Source organism: Papio anubis, chromosome 17 (genome assembly GCF_008728515.1).
Source record: "Papio anubis isolate 15944 chromosome 17, Panubis1.0, whole genome shotgun sequence".
Taxonomy (NCBI): Eukaryota; Metazoa; Chordata; class Mammalia; order Primates; family Cercopithecidae; genus Papio; species Papio anubis.
Window position 1 is genome coordinate 28139055 of NC_044992.1, and position 18470 is coordinate 28157524.

General features: G+C 42.7%; 1 protein-coding gene and 1 long non-coding RNA gene across 2 annotated transcripts; one reads left to right on the top strand and one right to left on the bottom strand.

The window, feature by feature from the left end:
- Positions 1–1464: 1464 nt before the first annotated feature.
- On the bottom strand, positions 1465–11773 carry SLFN13 (schlafen family member 13). Its single transcript, XM_009190125.3, is given in 6 exon segments — positions 1465–3848; positions 4045–4768; positions 6261–6392; positions 7090–7245; positions 7248–8137; positions 11515–11773. Coding segments are annotated over 5 exon segments (2661 nt in total). The 5' UTR covers positions 8125–8137; positions 11515–11773; the 3' UTR covers positions 1465–3076.
- Positions 10450–12871, top strand: LOC116271039. The gene is made up of 2 exons (XR_004179391.1): positions 10450–10793; positions 11000–12871. It is a non-coding gene; the product is annotated as an uncharacterized LOC116271039 (long non-coding RNA).
- The last annotated feature ends 5599 nt before the right edge of the window (positions 12872–18470 follow it).

Genomic DNA, 18470 nt, shown 5'->3' on the forward strand with positions numbered 1-18470 from the left:
GAAACAAAAGATGTGACCTCTTTCCACGCTTGAGATTCAGAGGAGCAGAAGTAGTTTAGTAAAGTCATTATGTCAAGCCAACTAGAAACTAGCAGAGGTCTTGGTACAGCACTCCATAGCAAGAAGTGGCCGGAGACTACAAGGACAGATCTGTGAAACATGGAAGCATTCCTGGAATTCTCAGAAATCTTAATGGAAATAATCTAGGTTTGTTGGTTTGTTTGTTTGTTTGTTTGTTTGTTTGTTTTAAAAAGGAGGGAGCTAAGTGAGGGTATACAGGAACTTTCTGTACTATGCTTGCAACTTTTCTGTTCTTCTAAACTAAAATAAAACGCTAATTTAAATTTTAAAAGCATTTTGTTTCATTTTACAATGGCTGGGTAGATTTTCAGATCTTTAATGAAGCAGGTCCTATATGATTAGAGCCAGATTACAGAGATAGGCAGGCACCCATCAAAACCCAATTAAGCCTGACACAGTGGCTCATGCCTATAATCCCAGCAATGAGAGGCTGAGGCAAGAGGATCACTTGAACCCAGGAGTTCAGGGCTATAGTGAACTATGATCACACCACTACCCTCCAGCCTGGGCAACATAGTGAGACCTTTTCTCTTTAAAAAAAATTTAAAGTTAATCTTGCTTAACCTTTTACTGGTTCATTTTTGGCTGTGTCATGGAGTTGCTGGCCTCAGTCTTCTCCTTTTCCTCCATTTAATCATTTATTTTACAGAACCTGTTTTTTCAGTTTAATGAGACACAAACTCTCAATTTTTTATTTAAAACAGAAATGCAATAAACATATAAGCTAAACATTTCCTCATTAATATGAAAAAAGAAAGCATCAGTAATCCTCTTTGGTCTAAACAAAAATTCCTAAGTGTTTATACATTTTAAAATATGATACTGTTTCAAATATTACTAGGCCAATAAATCATATAGACTCAACCAGTCAGAATTAGACTTTTAAAGAATTACTCTCAAAGGCTGAAATAACTCCAAAGACCAGGGAGTTTACTAAGAACATTTACAAAGACAGAGTTTTGGTGCTGGGCTGTATCTCATTTAATGCAGCCAGAAGAAAGAAATATTTTTCTCCTTATTTTGCTGATCTGTCAGTTTTTGCTCAAGTTAGAAGAGCCTACAATTTCAAGGCTAGATAACCAGAATTCCATGAGTTAACACAAATAAGAGGAAGACCGGCAGAAGAGTTCAACACTTATAATATGGAGGGAAATCAGTCAAATAGGATTACTCATAAATGGAATACTGGGCATGTAGTTTCTCAATTTTCATTAGTTATGCAAATATTTTATTGTTAGTATTTAGATTAGTGTTTAGAATGTTTTGTAGAGACTGAAAAGCAAATAAGTAATTGCATTAGCATTGTTAAGTATCAGTGTTTTTAGTTTGATGAATGATCACACAGCTGTGTTCTCAGGCTGCAATAACAAAACACTACAGACTGGGCGGCTGAACCAACAGAAATTTATTTCTCACAGTCTGGAGGCTGGAAGTCCAAGACAGAGGTGCCAGAGGAGGGTGGTTCATTATGAGGCTTCCCCTCCCAGCTTGTAGGTGGCTGCCATCTCTCTGTGTGCTCCCATGCCCTCTTGTCTGTGTGCGCAGGGAGGAAGGGAACAAGTTCTCTGGGGTCTCTCCCTATAAGGACACCAATCTTGGCAGATCCGATTCTCCACTGTGATTATGTGTAACCTTAATTACTTCCTTAGCAGCCCCAGCTACACACTGAAGGTTGGGGCTTCAACATGGGAATTTAGGGGTGAGAGTGGGACACAAACATTCAGCCCATTAACAGTGGCCCACCAAACTATGAAAGCAGATAGAAAAAAAAATCACAGTTCAAGAATGACATAAAACTTAAGTAGGTATGCTATAGATTAATGCATAGAGCTAAGCTGAGATGTTACAACGTAACAACATAAACTCACTGCTTTTTTTCTTCTTCTTCTTTTTGAGACAGAGTCTCACTCTGTTGCCCCGGCTGGAGTGCAGTGTCATGATCTCAGCTCATTGCAACCTCTGCCTCCAAGATTCAAGTGATTCTCATGCTTCAGCCTCCCGAGTAGCTGGGATACAGGAATGCACCACCATGCCCAGCTACTTTTTGTATTTTTAGTAGAGACGAGGTTTCTCCATGTGGGCCAGGCTGGTCTTGAATTCCCAACCTCAGGTGATCCACCTGCCTCAGCCACCCAAAGTGCTGGGATTACAGGTGTGAGCCACCGTGCCCGGCTAACATTCATTGATTTTTAAAGACAATCTTTCCCAAGTTCGTTCACCTTAGGGCTGATATACACCTTCAGAACCAGATTTTGGTCTCTAATATTAACTTCTACTAAAAGCCAGGATTTTCTCTTGGCCTATAATTTCTCTGTAAAGGTACCATTAATGTTCACTATTACAATTAAGCCTTGGTCTGGGCCATTCTGAGAACAAGCTCTGGAGATCACAATTTTAAGGATTAAGTAATCATAACGATATTCTTTGTTCTGACAAAATTATTAATCTGACAGTGACTGAATTATCTTGGGACTCCCCCAAGCCCTAAATGAATACAGCAAAGATAAATGTCAAGAATTCAGGAAACAATTGCTTCTGCTAGGCCTGTAAGCTACTAACAGACCATGCTTCTGCAGAAAACGATTCTGGACAAATTTTTTAAAGCAACAAACTACATGAAGTCACATAAAAAAAGAACTCCAGCCTTGGAGGAAAGGTCACCGGCTGAGTTTCTTATTTTTATGGCTTTTACCCAGAGTGCAAGACACAGATCTGCATTGTGCAGGGCAGCTAAAGTTCCTTTAGAAAACCACCATCTTTCTGTCTGGAAGAGTCAGGGGTCAGAATGGGGGGCAACCACCGCTGGTGAAAAGAGCTGGGGGAGGAATCCCTGAAAGGACAGCCAGAAATGGGGGAGCTCCAAACTCTTTGTGTCAGCTCTGTCCAAATCTCTAACCGACTTGTGAACTAAAAAGAAAGGTTTCTACCATCAGCAGACTGTCACCCATAGACATTTACATAGCATTTTGGTTTGGAGTTCTTCCTAATAGTCACTTCACAGAAAAATATATAGGTATTGTTTTGCCCTGGAAGCCAGACAGATCAGAATATTGGGTAAGATAGCTGGGTCAGTTGTCCTTGGATGGATCCCAAACACTATGTTCCTTTCCAGGCCTGAGAATCGCCGGATACTGTCCAAAATAATGTCATCACCCGACATATCAGACGCATCACTGAGATGCCCAACCCTTTTCTTCCTCAGTGCTTTCGAGAGCTCACGCCAATAGTGCTCCACTTCTCTCGTGGTGCTGACAAGCACAGCAACATCCTTCGGAAAATAGCCCCTTTCAAAGAAGAGCCAGCAGGTGTCTGCCACAAAGGTCACTATTTGCTCCATAGTCCAGTTTTTAATAATCTTTTTGTTGCCTGAAACACCTGGAGCCCATTTAGCTTCACTGAGAATTGCCAGATACCCATGGGGGATATTAACTGGAGGATTTTCTATGATTAGTTGCATTTCTTGTTGTATGTACTCGGCTATTTCATCTGCATTGCGGACTACTCTGGTGAGCTCTTCCCTTGGATACTGTGCTGAGAGAAGGGGAAGGCCACTACGACCTAAGTGGCTGGTCTGAAAGTAGTCCAGAAAGATCCAGAGAACTCCTGGACAATCCTTTTCTCTCTGAGTGATGGTTTTTGCCTTCCAATACCAGTCCCCATCTTCAGTACGGAAATTCTGAGCTTCGTCAATGATGATGTGTTGAATGTGATCAAAGTATTCTCTCATGAAAGTTTTCCGGGTCTCTGCTTGGCAGATTTTTTTATCACTGCAAAAATTAAAAGAACACACTCAGGTTTTCTCTAAAAAAACAAGGGGAGAAAATGATCGTATCATGTTCCTCTGAGCACAGTATGTTATCACAGATCATTTAACCACTCAATTGTCAAGGAAGAAGGTGACTTAGCAGAGAATATTAAATCCAGATTAAACAATACTTAAAGACGGAAGATCCAACTGCTTACCTGATAAAGTTCCTCAGAGGCTGGTTTTCGCAAACATAGAGAATTCTCTCTGCCTCACAGTGAAACACATTCCTGATCTTCTCCACGATCTTCATGGCCATGATGGTCTTACCTGAGCCAGGTAAGCCGTGGACAAACAATTCTCTGTTCTTGCGGAGGTTTTTGGAGAATATCTCATACTGCTGGGCTGTGAGCAGATTTAAAACCTCACAGCCGAGCTGGTCACTCAAGAAAGACCTGAAGCCAAGCAAGACAATCACGAGGGACTGCAGCAGGGCTTCCATGTGCCGGGTGCCTGCAAGTCTATAGGACACGGGGTATTCCATCGGAGACACTGAAGCCTCCAAGGCCTCTGTGCTGCTCTCAGGACTCAGGCAGAGGACCTTGGCCTTGACACACACCTTCCTGGTGTAGCCCCCCACGTTCACCAGGTTCTGCTTCAAAGTAAAGGCGGTGCGAGTGCAGTAGTCCCAGCCCTCTGCATCCTGCTCCCTGAGAACAGTGTAGAGAATGGGGGTGCTGTTCCGTGCTATCAGCAGAGCATCACAGATGACTCCTGGCTTCTCCTGCAAGTTCAGGTCCACAGCCCAGCTTCTAGAGAGGATCACAATTCCCTGGGAGAAAGGTTGCACTTGCTTGTTTATTAACTCCTCTAGTCCTTCATGCTGTGAGGACAGTTCCTTCCAGAGGGACTCTGGAGTATATCGCAAATGTCCTGGTGGGACTAGACATGAAGAAAATAGAAAGATGTTTTCGCTGTGTTTGTGTGATTTTGTATGAATCACATGTTATGTTTAAAAGGGAGAGGAAAGCCCCCCAAAGAATCGTACGCTTTAACAGAAATTCCTTCTGGTGCATCTCTTTTTTTTTTTTTTTTTTTTTTTTTTTTTGAGAGGGAGTCTCGCTCTGTCACCCAGGCAGGAGTACAGTGGCGAGATCTTGGCTCACTGCAAGCTCCACCTCCTGGGTTCATGTCATTCTCCTGCCTCAACCTCCTGAGTAGCTGGGACTACAGGCGCCTGCCACCACGCCCAGCTGTTATTTGTATTTTTAGTAGAGACAGGGTTTCGCCATGTTGGCCAGGATGATCTCGATCTCCTGACCTCATGATCCGCCCACTTCGGCCTCCTGAAGTGCTGGGATTACAGGTGTGAGCCACCACGCCCGGCCTGGTGTATCTCTCTTTAACCCACACCCTACAAATCTGGTAAAACGAATGATGTCACCCTTCTATGTATCTTATGGACAGTGGAGCATGTCAACTGAAATGTAATTTACTGAGCCTGAGAAAGTGAAAGCCGTATATTCAATTACTCTTGCATCTTGGATTCTTATGTGAAATGTTTAAAAACTTTTCTGATAAGGTAATGACTATAAAGATCTCAGGTAAGTAAAGAAACTATTTGGTGGTAAACAGACCTAAGGTAGGTCTAATATATGAATTACCTTGCCCTTGATAAATGTTTGGACATACATAGGATATTTGTGTATCATATTCTTCTGTCAAATCTCATACTTAATATATTCAATATGTGAAGTTAAGCCATTTCCCTCCTTGAGAAATTTAAGTTTCATTTTGCAAGTAGGAACTCTGAGAAAAAAAAGCTTGCTAAAACAATGTTTGGGCAGCAGGGAGAGGGGTTACCTAACATTGTCTATGGGCTTGAATTATTATTTGGTGCTACCTCTGAAGCATTAGTGAGCTGTTTCCTCTAGCCTCTTCCAAAGGAAAATTATTTGTGGTTTTTCTGTATTCTTATATTCTACCAGGTGAACATTTTTATTCCTTTTACAGACATAATTCCTCCATCCTAGAAAAGTAGACCAGAAGTGGCTGATTATTCCATTGTGCCCCTGTAGTTGTACTAGATCACTGGTTTCCAAACCCAGCAGGGCATCAGAATAATTTGGGAAGCTTGCACAAATGCACGTGGCCAGGCCTTATCTCTGGAAATTAAGCGTTTATAAGTTCTTGGTGTGGGCCTGGACATCTGCATGTTTAACTACCTCCTATGGCATTTCTAATAATCAGTCAGATGTGGCAACCAATGGGCCTGATGATTTCTAAAGGTACCTGAAACTCATCCCTGAGAGGCTTGTGGCATTGTCACTGTATACACCTGGATCTGCAGGACACAATCTTTCATGGATTTGTTTTCCACGAAATGTATTAAATGACTTCCCTCTGTCCTGATGTAAAAAGTGGCAGTTAGTACCTGGAAATAAATGTCGTTGTAGATCTGCTTTGTGTTCCAGACCTTTCTTAGAATACACTGGTCTGCAAAGTGAAGGACTGTCAGATAGACTCAACTGAGACTCAAAGGCCTCAGCAAAGTCTGGAGGAAACTCTGAAAGAAAGAACATTTTAATTTACACTATATGATTTCATGTCTCACTACTGCAATAGGCTGTACAAGGCTGTGCCTAAATTTCATCTAACATGGTACAAGTCAGGCCACAAAGTCAGATGCTTTACTCTTTCTTGACTCTATGTCCAGGTTCCCAAAGACTCATCATTAAAAGCCCTTTTCCAAACCTTGAATGGTGTTTCCCCATGCAATATAATGCTCCCTCTTCCATGTTTGAATAGTTCTTTGCTTGAATTGCAGTGAAAAAAAAAAAACACTCTCTTTAAGTTCTAATCATCAGGTTTTTACATCCCTGTGCACGCACCTCCACTAATCCCACTTAAACAAACCTCAACCAACACTAGCCCTTGTCTCCCAGAGTAGATTTTATGCTAAATTGAGGTATGAGCTAATCATTATTATGAGGCTCCAGCAAATTCCAATTCAATGATTTTATTAAAGGAACCAATTTCTAAGTTTTTCCTTTACTTCTTCTTTTGTGGAAAATCACCATTCACAAAATATCTCATTTTGGTTTTTTCTCATCCAATAAAACTTACCATCTATGAAAAGCATGGAGATTTAGAGAAAGTAAATTTCAGTGGGTGTGAGAAGGTCAAGCTTAGAGAATAAAGAAGGAAGTGATATTGGGGAAGAGGTAGAAAGGTCAGGGAGGGAGAATCTGCTTCCCTCTTACCTGGATCTGCGTCCATCATTTTCTCTAACCATTCCTCAATTGTCAGGGGACAGACATACTTCTGTTTCACCATCCATGACCTGGGAACTTCCGAGAACACCACACAACAGAATGCCTTCACTTTAATCACACAGAGATAACCATACAACTCTTTCCCTCTACCGGAGGTTTGGAAAAGCAAAAATGGACAATGGGCAACTTAGAAATTGCTCTTGCAATTACATTTTTCAAAGAGTTAGGGTCAACTTTGCTTTTGGCACATCCCAGGACTTTCCTACTCTTATCATCCACTCCAATAAAAAGATAGCCTCCCTCAGTGTTTGCAAATGCAGAGATGTACTCTGGAATTATATTTTCTACATATTGTTGGATGTGTTCTGTAGAGAACTGTTTAAACTCGATGGATGGAGACTCAGGAAAAGATAGGATTTCACCATATTCAATAGTGTCTGTTTGGAAAACTTTATACGCAGGATTTGAGTCAGATATGTTCTGGTATACAGCTTGCATAATTTTACTAGATGGAGACCCTTCATTAATCAGATTATATTTGGACTGTCTTTCTTTGGTCTTCAGTAAATCGAATGCGTGTCTTGAACTCATGGGAAGCACAGAGGTGCCAGATCTATAGTATAATGAAGTACTAAGGCTGCAAATGCGGGAATTGAAAGAACCATCTTTAGGGAAAGGATCACCACTCCAAGATTTAACAAAAATGTAAAAACACCTTCCTTGTTGTTTAGTCTCAAAGAAAGCCTGCAAATATTGATACTGAATAAGATTTCTCAAGGATTCTTCTAAATCCAGTCCCATCTCTACGGGACGCTCATCCTTGTTGGCCATGTCCATCCGAATCACTCCTCCTCCTGAGTTTAATAAAGCACACGCAGCCTGTATAACTCTCGCCTTTTCTTGGTTTCTCTGAGTTTTCTGCAACTTTTTTCTGTTTTCTTCTCCAAGAGTCACTTCTCCGACATCGATGACCAGGTCTGGGTAAGATAGATCCACACCCAGGGAGCAGTGATTTGCCTCCATGTTGAACTTGCACCTTAAGGTATTAGAAAATTTGTTTCATTTTTGATTAAAAAATTGTTCCAGGCCTGCAATTCACTTACTAGAAAATATTTAAAACCTGTCTAATATATGCTGGTAGAATACAATAGCAAGAAAGACAGGTATAGTCTTTTCAGGATCTGACTGGCTGGCAGGGAAGGGAACTAACGAAATTAGCCTTTACCATCATGTGTGATATGGGCTCTAAGAGAGAAAACACATTGAATAGGGTATCTGAACTAATCTGGAGATCATGGTTCAATAAGACTTCCGGGAGGAGGTTCCATTTAAGCCAAGACCTAAAGGATGCACTAGAACTGGCCAGGTGAAGTCATCAGCATTGAAACATGGAGGTAGTGGATCACCTGAGGGGCATGTGTACCATGGCATGAGAACATCCAGGTTTGGAACAGATTCTCCATGAACATCAACTTTAGAAGATAAGTAAAAGAAGAACACATTGAAAAGGAGACTGTAGAAAGGTCTGAGTATGAGAAATCAAAGAAGTAGGGAAAAAAATCAAGGGTATTTGGTATTAACAAAGCCCGGAACAAGGTCACCTGCCGAGGTTTTAAGATGTCTAATACTGCTGACAGATACAGCTAGGTAATGACTGGAAAGTGTTATTAGGTTTAGTAAAATTAAGGTTAACAGTAACTTTGAAAAATGCTGTTCAGACACCTGGGAAATGGGCATCAGGAGACAATAAACCAGGGGCTAAGGTCTTGGAGAATAGAGTCAATGAAGATGGCTTGAATTCCAGTTCTGTCATTTAGTACTGTTATTAGTCTAGATATTTACGCTTTCTAACTCTATTTTCTTACTATAAAACATGGTGCAGCCACCTGTGACTGTTATTATGAAGATTAACTCAGATAATTTACAACAAGCATTTAAAACTATGCTTTGGTTCACAGGTGTTCAGTAAGGTAATCTATATTAATTGACATTATTTTACGATGGGTTGAGGAATGAATGAGAGGTAAGGAAATAGCATTAAGTATACACCTGCTGTCTTCTTACACCAAAATCAGTCCTGAAGTACCTGTACACAGAAACATGTGTAGAGAGAGGCAGTAGAGTTCAGAGGTCAAGATTCAGAAATAAAGGCTGGGACATTCACAATCTTACCACTTTGCCTAATTTAGACCCTTGTCTAGAAATTTCTACTGTCAGGATTCTGTCTTGCATTCCAAGACCACTGAAACATCTTTGTCAAGTTACTTGTAAAATATTCTTTTTGATATACGGGGACTTCAAAGTTAAATCTTTTCTCTTTACCCCCATGAACTTTATTGTTAAAGCCTAGATACACTGATAGTTTTTCATTGGTAACTGTATTCAAATGGCAACCCCACCCATATCTTTTGCAGGCAGAAAAGTCTTAGGGAACTCTATCCCAGCTCTTCCTTTGGGTATAAAGGTATTATAATCAGTGCCACTTGCAGATTCTTTGTAAGATAGAGATATTGTTTCCTAAATAAAATTGAAACCCTAAATAAAATTGAACTATTCAATAACAAATTGAGAATTCAGGGGGAAAAAAATCAGGCAGTTTACCAATATATTTAACAAAAACAACGGATTCTGTTTTATTTACAGAATAACTTTGCCAGAATCCCTTTCTTAATATAACCAGACTTCCCACCAGCACAGTGAATGCCCACCACCTGCTGTCTTCTTCCACCAAAATCAGTCCTGAATGAAGGACCTGTGTGCAGAAACATGTAGAGAGAGGCAGCACAGTTCAGGGGTCGATTCAGACTTCTTTGAACCCCCCCAGTTCAAATACCGGCTCTGACATTTATTAGCTGTGTGGTTTGGGGATATTTACTTGACCTCTCTGTACCTAAGCAAAACAGTGATAGCCATAAAAGCTGCCTCACAGAGTTATAGTGAGAAGTAAATGAGGTAATATATGTACAGCATTTAAAATGCTACTCGACACAAAGTAAACATACAGTACTACAGTTTGTTAGTTAAACGTTGAAATAATACCCTAGAATCCAGGAAACAGGAGGTAGGGGGAGGGTGGAGGTGGAGAGGGTCCTATGAGAAGCCCCTGGGGGCAATGGATGGCTGTTGGGTAACAGCCTGCACACATGCATCGATCGGAGTAATTCGAGATAGTTCTTGCCCTTGCTTCTCTGTGGAAATTGATGAACAGTTTCACTTCCTACACAGGTATACTGTAGGTAAAATCAGAACAACATAAATCCTCCCATCCACTCCCAAGCCCCTCCCCCAATCCACTGAGGAAAACTGGGTGGGAACTGGCTAGTCTCAGGCAGAAACGAAACTGAAGGAAACAGTTGCGACAGAAGCCCCGTCTTGGGAAACTAAAACACGGAGCTCTTTGTCCTTCTCAGATAGCGTCTCTGTATTTTACAGACTTTGTTGGGAAGGAGACATTTTTCTCATTTTTCTCATTTGTCCCCTTTCTAGATTACAGGGTAATCACAGGGTAATGGGTTTTGGCAATTCTAATTGCCAGCGGTACAGGATAATGGCAATTCTAATTCTGTTTTGTTGTTTTGTTTTGTTTTTGTTTTGATACAATGTCTTCTTGTGTTGCCCAGGCTGGAGTGCAGTGGCGCGATCACAGGCTCAGATGATTTTTACCTCAGCCTCTGGAGAAGCTGGAACCACAGGTGCGCGCCACCAGGCCCGGTTAATTTATTATTATTATTATTATTATTATTTATTATTATTATTCACAGCGATAGGGTCTCCCTACATTGCCCAGGCTGGTCTCGAAATCCTGGGCTCAAGTAATCCTCCCACTTGGCCTTTCAAAGTGCTGAGACTACAGGCATGAGCCACCGCACCAGGCCTAATTCTGTTTTTTAACTCTTAGATTAAGAACAATAATTTACGGTGGTTAGTGAGTCAATGCCAAGAACCCTGAAACAAAGGGCCCAACTTCGCGACAGTGGAAGCCTCCAGGACGCACTCGGCTCTGCCTGTTTGCTCCGCCCCCGAGGAAACCGCTGCTTGCTGGGCAGGAGCTTTCTGTTTTGCAGCCGGAACAGGAACACAGGTAAGGCCCGCCAAGCCGCCGGCGACGCCTTCCAACCCCTTTCGCTCCCCGCACCGTCCCTCCCCACCGCCCCGCCTCCACCCGCGATCAAGTCCTCATAGTCAGCCTTTTAGGGAATTTGCTCAGCAAACTAGCTGGACTCCAAAGGCAGGGGAGAAGCACACAAATGCCCCCATTCCATCCCCTGGCTGGAGCTGGGGGGCGGGGGTGGCTCTCCTAGCTTGCTCCCCATCCGAGTCGTCGCCAGTCCAGGGTCGTGCTGGACTATACCCCGGGGCTTGGGTACAAGCGGGAGCACCGCAGTCCCGGTAGGAGCAGGGACCGTCTCTTACCTCTCAAGCTCCAACGCGTCGGAAGGCCACACCGCGTTTCCCTGGAGGCGCCAAGGTCCGGTCCTTATAACCAATGGTTGGCTCCTCCCTGAGCACGCCCCACTCAGGGGATGAACGAACCAGTGGGTCCCACGCAGGGCATGGAGGCGCCAATGGGAGTGTCTGCAAAGTCCGGCAACACTTTGCCACGCTGCCTAGAAGGCCTGGTGGGTGGCTCGGGCCTATGAAATTCCAGCACTTTGGGAGGCCTAAGCGGGTTGATGGCTTGAGCCAAGAAGTTCGAGACCAGCGTGGGCAGCACAGTGGGACCCCCGTTTCTACAACAACAACAACAACAACAACAACAAATTACTGGGGCTTAGTGGCGCGCGTCTGTGGGCTCATATGTAGTCTCAAATGCCCGGAAGGCTGAGGCGGGAGGATCACTTGAGCCCAAGGAGGTAGAGGGTAAAGTGGGATGAGATCGCACCACTGCACTCCAGCTTGGGCGACAGAGTGAGCGCCTGTCACAAAAAAGAAAAGAAAGAAAGAAATTGTCCGGAAGCGCCAAGTTTTCTGATGCTTTCGGTGGTTCTTAGTTCTTTCTTACTCCCACTCCGCCCCGCTCCGTCCCTATCTCTCTCTCCTCTCCCGCAGCCTGAGGTCCCGCCTTCCCCGGATCCCTCCTCTGAGGGTCCAGCCAAGCTTTCGCCCGGGTTTTCCCCTTCCACAGCACTGGAATTGCCCAGACCCCAACCTGGGCTTCTCTCCCCACCGTCTGCCCCAGAAAGTGGGCCTTGAGACCCGGGAACCCAAGGTCAAAATGCGACGGATGCGCGGATCGGGCGGCGCTCGCTTCCTGGCTGGATTTGTGGCTCTGCAGAGTGGGATGTGGCGGCGGCCAGTGCGCTGTGCTCGGTCAACCCCTTGGAGAGGAGGACTACGAAATCCAAATACTCCGGACTCCGGCAGGTGCTAAAGGCACAGAACCAGCAGAACCCTGGCTGGTTTTCTTGTAACGCGAGCAGCGTGACGGTTACCGGGGTTGACCAAGCACCGCGCACCGGCACAGTTCTCACTGATGCGGAGTAGCCCAAGGGTGGAAGCAGCGGTTAACACCAGGTTGATTAATGTAAGCTCCAGTGGAGGCTAAAGTGAGAAAATAAAACGTACTCCTATCCCCCCGCCCTCCGCCCCAGAGATTACCACTGATTACTATTAACACCTTATTGTATATATCTTCACGGATCATACATATATATTACACAAACGTATATGTAATACATTTTTATTAAAGTCACACTGTACATACTGTTCTTAACCTGCTTTTTTCAATGACTTCCACCTTTCTATTTCAATAAATCTTCATATTATCATATTGCAGTTTTTCCATTTTTCTTTAAAATGTGATTTATACATTGTGCAAACCTGTGCTGAATCCAGAACTATGCATCTGTAAAGCGCTGGAAAAAAAAAGACTGTCAATCTAGAATTCTATGACCACCAAAACCAAAACAAGTCCTCCAAAATGGAGGCAAAATAATGACCTATTCGGAACCCCCTCGCCCCAAGAAAAAAAACTTAGGAAATTTGTCACCAGCAGATCTTTACAAAAACCATTAACGTGTTTTTTTGTTTGTTTGTTTTGTTTTGTTTGTTTTTGTTTGTTTTTTTGTTTTGTTTGTTGTCTTGCTCTTGTTGCCCAGGCTGGAGTGCAATGGCCTGATCCGTTCACTGCAACCTCCACCCCCCAGGTTCAAGCGATTCTCCTTCCTCAGCTTCCCGAGTAGCTGGGATTACACGCTCCCGCCACCAGGCCCAGCTAATTTTTGCCCTTTTAGTAGAGACGGGGATTCACCATGTTGGCCAGGCTGGTCTTGAACTCCTGACCTCCGGTGATCCACCCGTCTCGGCCTCCCAAAGTGCTAGGATTACAGACCTGAGCCACCGCCCCCGGCCTAACAAAGTTCTTTATTTTGAAGGAAAATGATACTAGGATGAAACTCAGATCTACATAAAAGAATGAGGAGCAATTGACTTTGTATGCTTTTTTTTTTTTTAACCAACTTTGCTAAACTTTGTAGTTAATTTTGATGATCAATCTCTATGTTCTTTTAGGTCATCTAAGAATACAATAATATTAAGTGTGCATAATGAGAGTTTTATTTCTTCCTTTGTAATCTGGATACTTTTCTTGTTTCCTTTTCTTGTATAATGCATTGGCCAGGACTTTCAGCACAATGTTAGATGAAAGAACTAGTACCTAAAGACACAACCTAACAATACTAAAATTCCATCTTTGGAGATCTGTTAACTGGGATCGCCTTAAAGAACAGTTTCTGTGTTAGTCAGGGTCCTGTCAGAAGACCAGTTATTTTGAACAGAGAGGTTTTAAAATGAAGAACTATTCACTAGATATAAAGACTTTTTGACTCAATCATGGAAAAGGCAAAAAAGTAACACCACAGTATTATGCAGGTGACTATGGAAAAGAGCCATCACCCTTGAGGCTAGGAGAACAAATGGAAAAGATCTTTGAGGGAGCATAAGGCAGCCACTGTGAGTGTTGGGAAATTTTTAAAAAAACATCTGAAAGGTGTTTATGGGAAAGTTTATAAAACCTTATTGAAAAATAATAAATATATAAATACATTAAATCATATACCATGTCCATGGATTGGAAAACCCAATATATTAAAGACCACTTTGGGAGGCTGAGGCGGGTGGATCAGCTGAGGTCAAGAGTTCAAGACCAGCCTGACCAACATGAGTAAACCCTGTGTCTACTAAAAATACAAAAAATTAGCCTGTAATCCCGGCTACTCAGGGGGCTGAGAGGCTGAGACAGGAGAATCGCTTGAACCTGGGAGTTGGAGGTTGCAGTGAGCCAAGATCATGCCATTGCACTCCAGCCTGGGCAACAAGAGAGAAACTCCATCTCAAAAACAAACAAAAAAATTAATTCTCACTCAATTGATGAGTAGATCCATTGAGATTCCATTTTAAATCCCAGCAGTATTTTCCTAGAACATTACATGCTGATTATAGGTTTATATATATAAGACCCGAAACACTCTTCAAAAGAAAAAGCACATTGTGGGCAGACATCAAATTTTCTTATATAGCAATAATAATTAGAAAAAAATAGAGCATGGAATAAATTACAGAGCCTAAAATTCACATATTGATGGAAAAATCTATGACAGAGGTGGCATTGCAGTTAAGTGGGGAAAGGAGAGATTATTTTATAAATTGTGTTGAGATATCTGCTATCCCTAGAGAAAAAATATTAATTTGCATCCTGTCCTCCAAAATCTATTCTGCTAAAATAAAAACATAAATACAAAAATACAAAATCAGTAAAGTTTTAAAGATAATATAGCGACCAGGTGCAGTGGCTCACACCTGTAATCCCAGCACTTTGTGGGGGTCAAGGTGGGCTGACCACTTGAATCCAAGAGTTCGAGACCAGGCTGGGAAACATAGTGAAGCCCCGTCTCTACCAAAAATACAAAAATTAGCCAGGCATGGTGGTGCACGCCTGTGGTCCCAGCTACTCAGGAGGCTGAGGCAGGAGGATCACTTAAACCCAGCACGCCACAGCACTTCAGCCTGGGTAACAAAGCAAGACCCTGTCTTCCAAAAAAAAGGCAAAACCATGATGTTCCCACTCTGTTATGGGTGTTAACAAACCTCTCCCTTACAGACAGCTGGAAAATGACTAGGCAGTGGTGATATGACCAATATATCCAAGGCCTGACCAATTACATAGGAACCCTTCTTAAGCACAGATTCCATAAGTAGAAATTATGCCTTTGCAAATTAGGTTACTCACTTTCTTTTTCATCTTATACGAGATGCCTTCTTTTTCCCAGCTCACATTTCACATTTGCATGCCTTTTTTAGTGTTAACATAAATACAGTAGAATTTACTTTTTCATGTACAGTAAAATTTACCTTTTATGTATAGTTCTATTAATACATGCTTAGAATCATGTAAGCACCACAAAAAAAAAAAAATACAGCCACCAACACATGCGCGTGTGTGCACACACACACACACTAATGCTTTCCCCCAATTTCAGTCCCTGCAAAGCACAGATTTGTTCTCTATCCCTAGTTTTGTCTTTTCCAGGATGTTGTATAACTGTAATCAAATAGTACGTAACCATTTGGGATTGGCTTCTTTGCATAATATCTTTGAGTTTCTTCCCTGCTGTGTCTATTAATTTTTCATTTCTTTTGATCGCTGAGTGGTATTCCATTGTTTGGATGTACCACTTTTTGTTTAACCATTAACCCATTGAAAGACATTCAGGTTGTTTCCTGGGTTTGTTAATTATAAATAGAACCGCTATAAATAGCCATGTATAGCTGTGATGGTTAATACTGAGTGTCAACTTGATTGGATTAAAGGATACAAAGTATTGATCCTGGGTGTGTCTGTGAGGGTGTTGCCAAAAGAGATTTGCTTTTGAGTCAGTGGGCTGGGTAAGGCGGATCCACTCTTAATCTGGTGGGCACAGTCTAACCAGCTTTCAGTGACTATAAAGCAGGCAGAAAAACGTGAAAAGAAGAGACGGGCCTATCCTCCCAGCCTCCACCTTTCTCCTGTGCTGGATGCTTCCTGACCTTGAACATCGAACTCCAAGTTCTTCAGTTCTGGAACTTGGACTAGCCCTCCTTGCTCCTCAGCTTGCAGACAGCCTATTGTGGGACCTTATGATAGTGTAAGTTAATACTTAATAAACTTCCCTTTATATATATATATATATATATATATATATATATATATATATATATACACACACATACACACACACACACACATATATATATATCCTACTAATTTTGTCCCTCTAAGAGAACCCTGACTAATACAGATTTTGGTACCAGGAGTAGTTCTAAAGGAACAGAATATTAAGGATGGAATTTTTTCATTGATTTAGGGGTTTCTGGAGTTGACTGCTTAATACGATTAGACCCAAAAATGCTAAGGACTCTGCTTCTAATAATATGGAGAACACTGACAGTCCTTGCCATGAACTGTTTAGAGAGTTGTGCAAAGTAAATGCATTTGGCACTCTTGAGTCACCGCTCATGAGAGGCAAGGAGTTTAGTGACTCTATACATAATACCTTTGACCATATGTGGAGAACCAAGGAACATAATGAAGTGGATTGGTTGCTCCTAAGTTCAGTAGACAAAGTGATGAAAGAAAATGATGAGCTCAGGGATTCTGTCTCCCGGCTTCAGAAGCAGATACTGAGCCTCAAATCTCCTAAGATTGCCCTGAGTGAGAGCCTTATCTCCTGCAGAGAAAGAGCTGAAATTGTGGAAAAACAAAGCTCTGGTGCGAGTGGCTGACCTGCAACAAAAGGTGCATGCACAGCCTCGCCAGGTATCTACTGTTAAAGTGAGGGCATTGATTGGAGAAGAATGGGACCCTGCAACTTGGAATGGGGACGTGTGGGACGACCCTGATGAAGCTGGGGACACTGAGTTTGTAAACTCTGATGAACCTTGTGAGAAGGAGCAGCTTCCCCATCCCCAGTAGTGGCAACATCGCCTCCTCGACCCATGCTGCCATCAGCCTTTCCTCCTTTGTCTGAGGAGATAAACCCTGTGCTGCCTGAGGCAACAGTGATGGCCTCCCCTGAGGCAGTTGCCAGGCAAGATAATGTTGATCCTCCTCAGGAGCCACCCCAACACTGCTGTTTGCTTCTAGACCTATAACTAGACTAAAGTCCCTTCAGGCCCCTGGAGGTGAGGTTGAGAGTGTGACCCATGAGGAGATGCAATACACTCAAAAAGAACTGTTTGAGTTCCCTAATTTATATAAACAGCAATCTGTAGAACAGGCATGGAAATGGATATTAAGCACATGGGATAATGGTGGAAGGAACATAGAGTTGGATCAGGTTGAATTTATTGATCTGGGCAACCAAAGTTGCCATAGTGGCAGGGATGGAGGTTATGCATGGGCTCAGGAACATGGACTTCCACTCACCAAAGCTGACCAGGCTATGGCCACTGCTGAGTGCCCAATTTGTCAGCAGCAGAGACCAACACCGAGCACTCGATATAGCACCATTCCTTGGGGTGATCAGCCAGCCACCTGGTGGCAGGTTAATTACATTGGACCTTTTCCATCATGGAAAGGGCAGAGGTTTGTCCTCACTGGAATAGACACTCCAGATATGGGTTTGCCTATCCTGTATGCAATGCTTCTGCCAAGACTACCATCAATAGACTCACAGAATGCCTTGTCCACCATTGTAGTATTCCACACAGCATTGCCTCTGACCAAGGCACTCACTTTACAGCTAAAGAAGTGCAGCAGTGGGCTCATGCTCATGGAATTCACTGATTTTAACATGTTCCCCATCGTCCTAAGGCAGCTGGATTGATAGAACGGTGGAATGGCCTTTTAAGGTCACAATTAAAATGCCAGCTAGATGACAATACTTTGCAGCGCTGGGGCAGAGTTCTCCAAAAGGCTGTGTATGCTCTGAATCAGCATCCGATATATGGTACTGTTTCTCCAATAGCCAGGATTCACTGGTCCAGGAATCAAGGGGTGAAAGTGGAAGCGGCACACTTACCATCACCCCTAGTGATCCACTAGCAAAATTTTTGCTTTCTGTTCCCACGACATTAGGTTATACTGGCCTAGACGTCCTAGCTACAGAGGGATGAATGCTGCTACCGGGAGACACAACAATGATTCCATTAAACTGGAAGTTAAGATTGCCACCTGGACACTTTGGGCTCCTCCTACCTTTAAGTCAGACTAAGAGGGGACCAAGACTAAGACAGCTTACCATTCTGTCTTTAATTGGGGCATTTAGCCCATTTACATTTAACGTTAATATTCTTATGTGTTAATTTGATCCTGTCATCATGATGCTAGCTGGTTATTTTGCAGACTTGTTTATATGGTTGCTTCATAGTGTCACTGGTCTGAGTACTTCAGT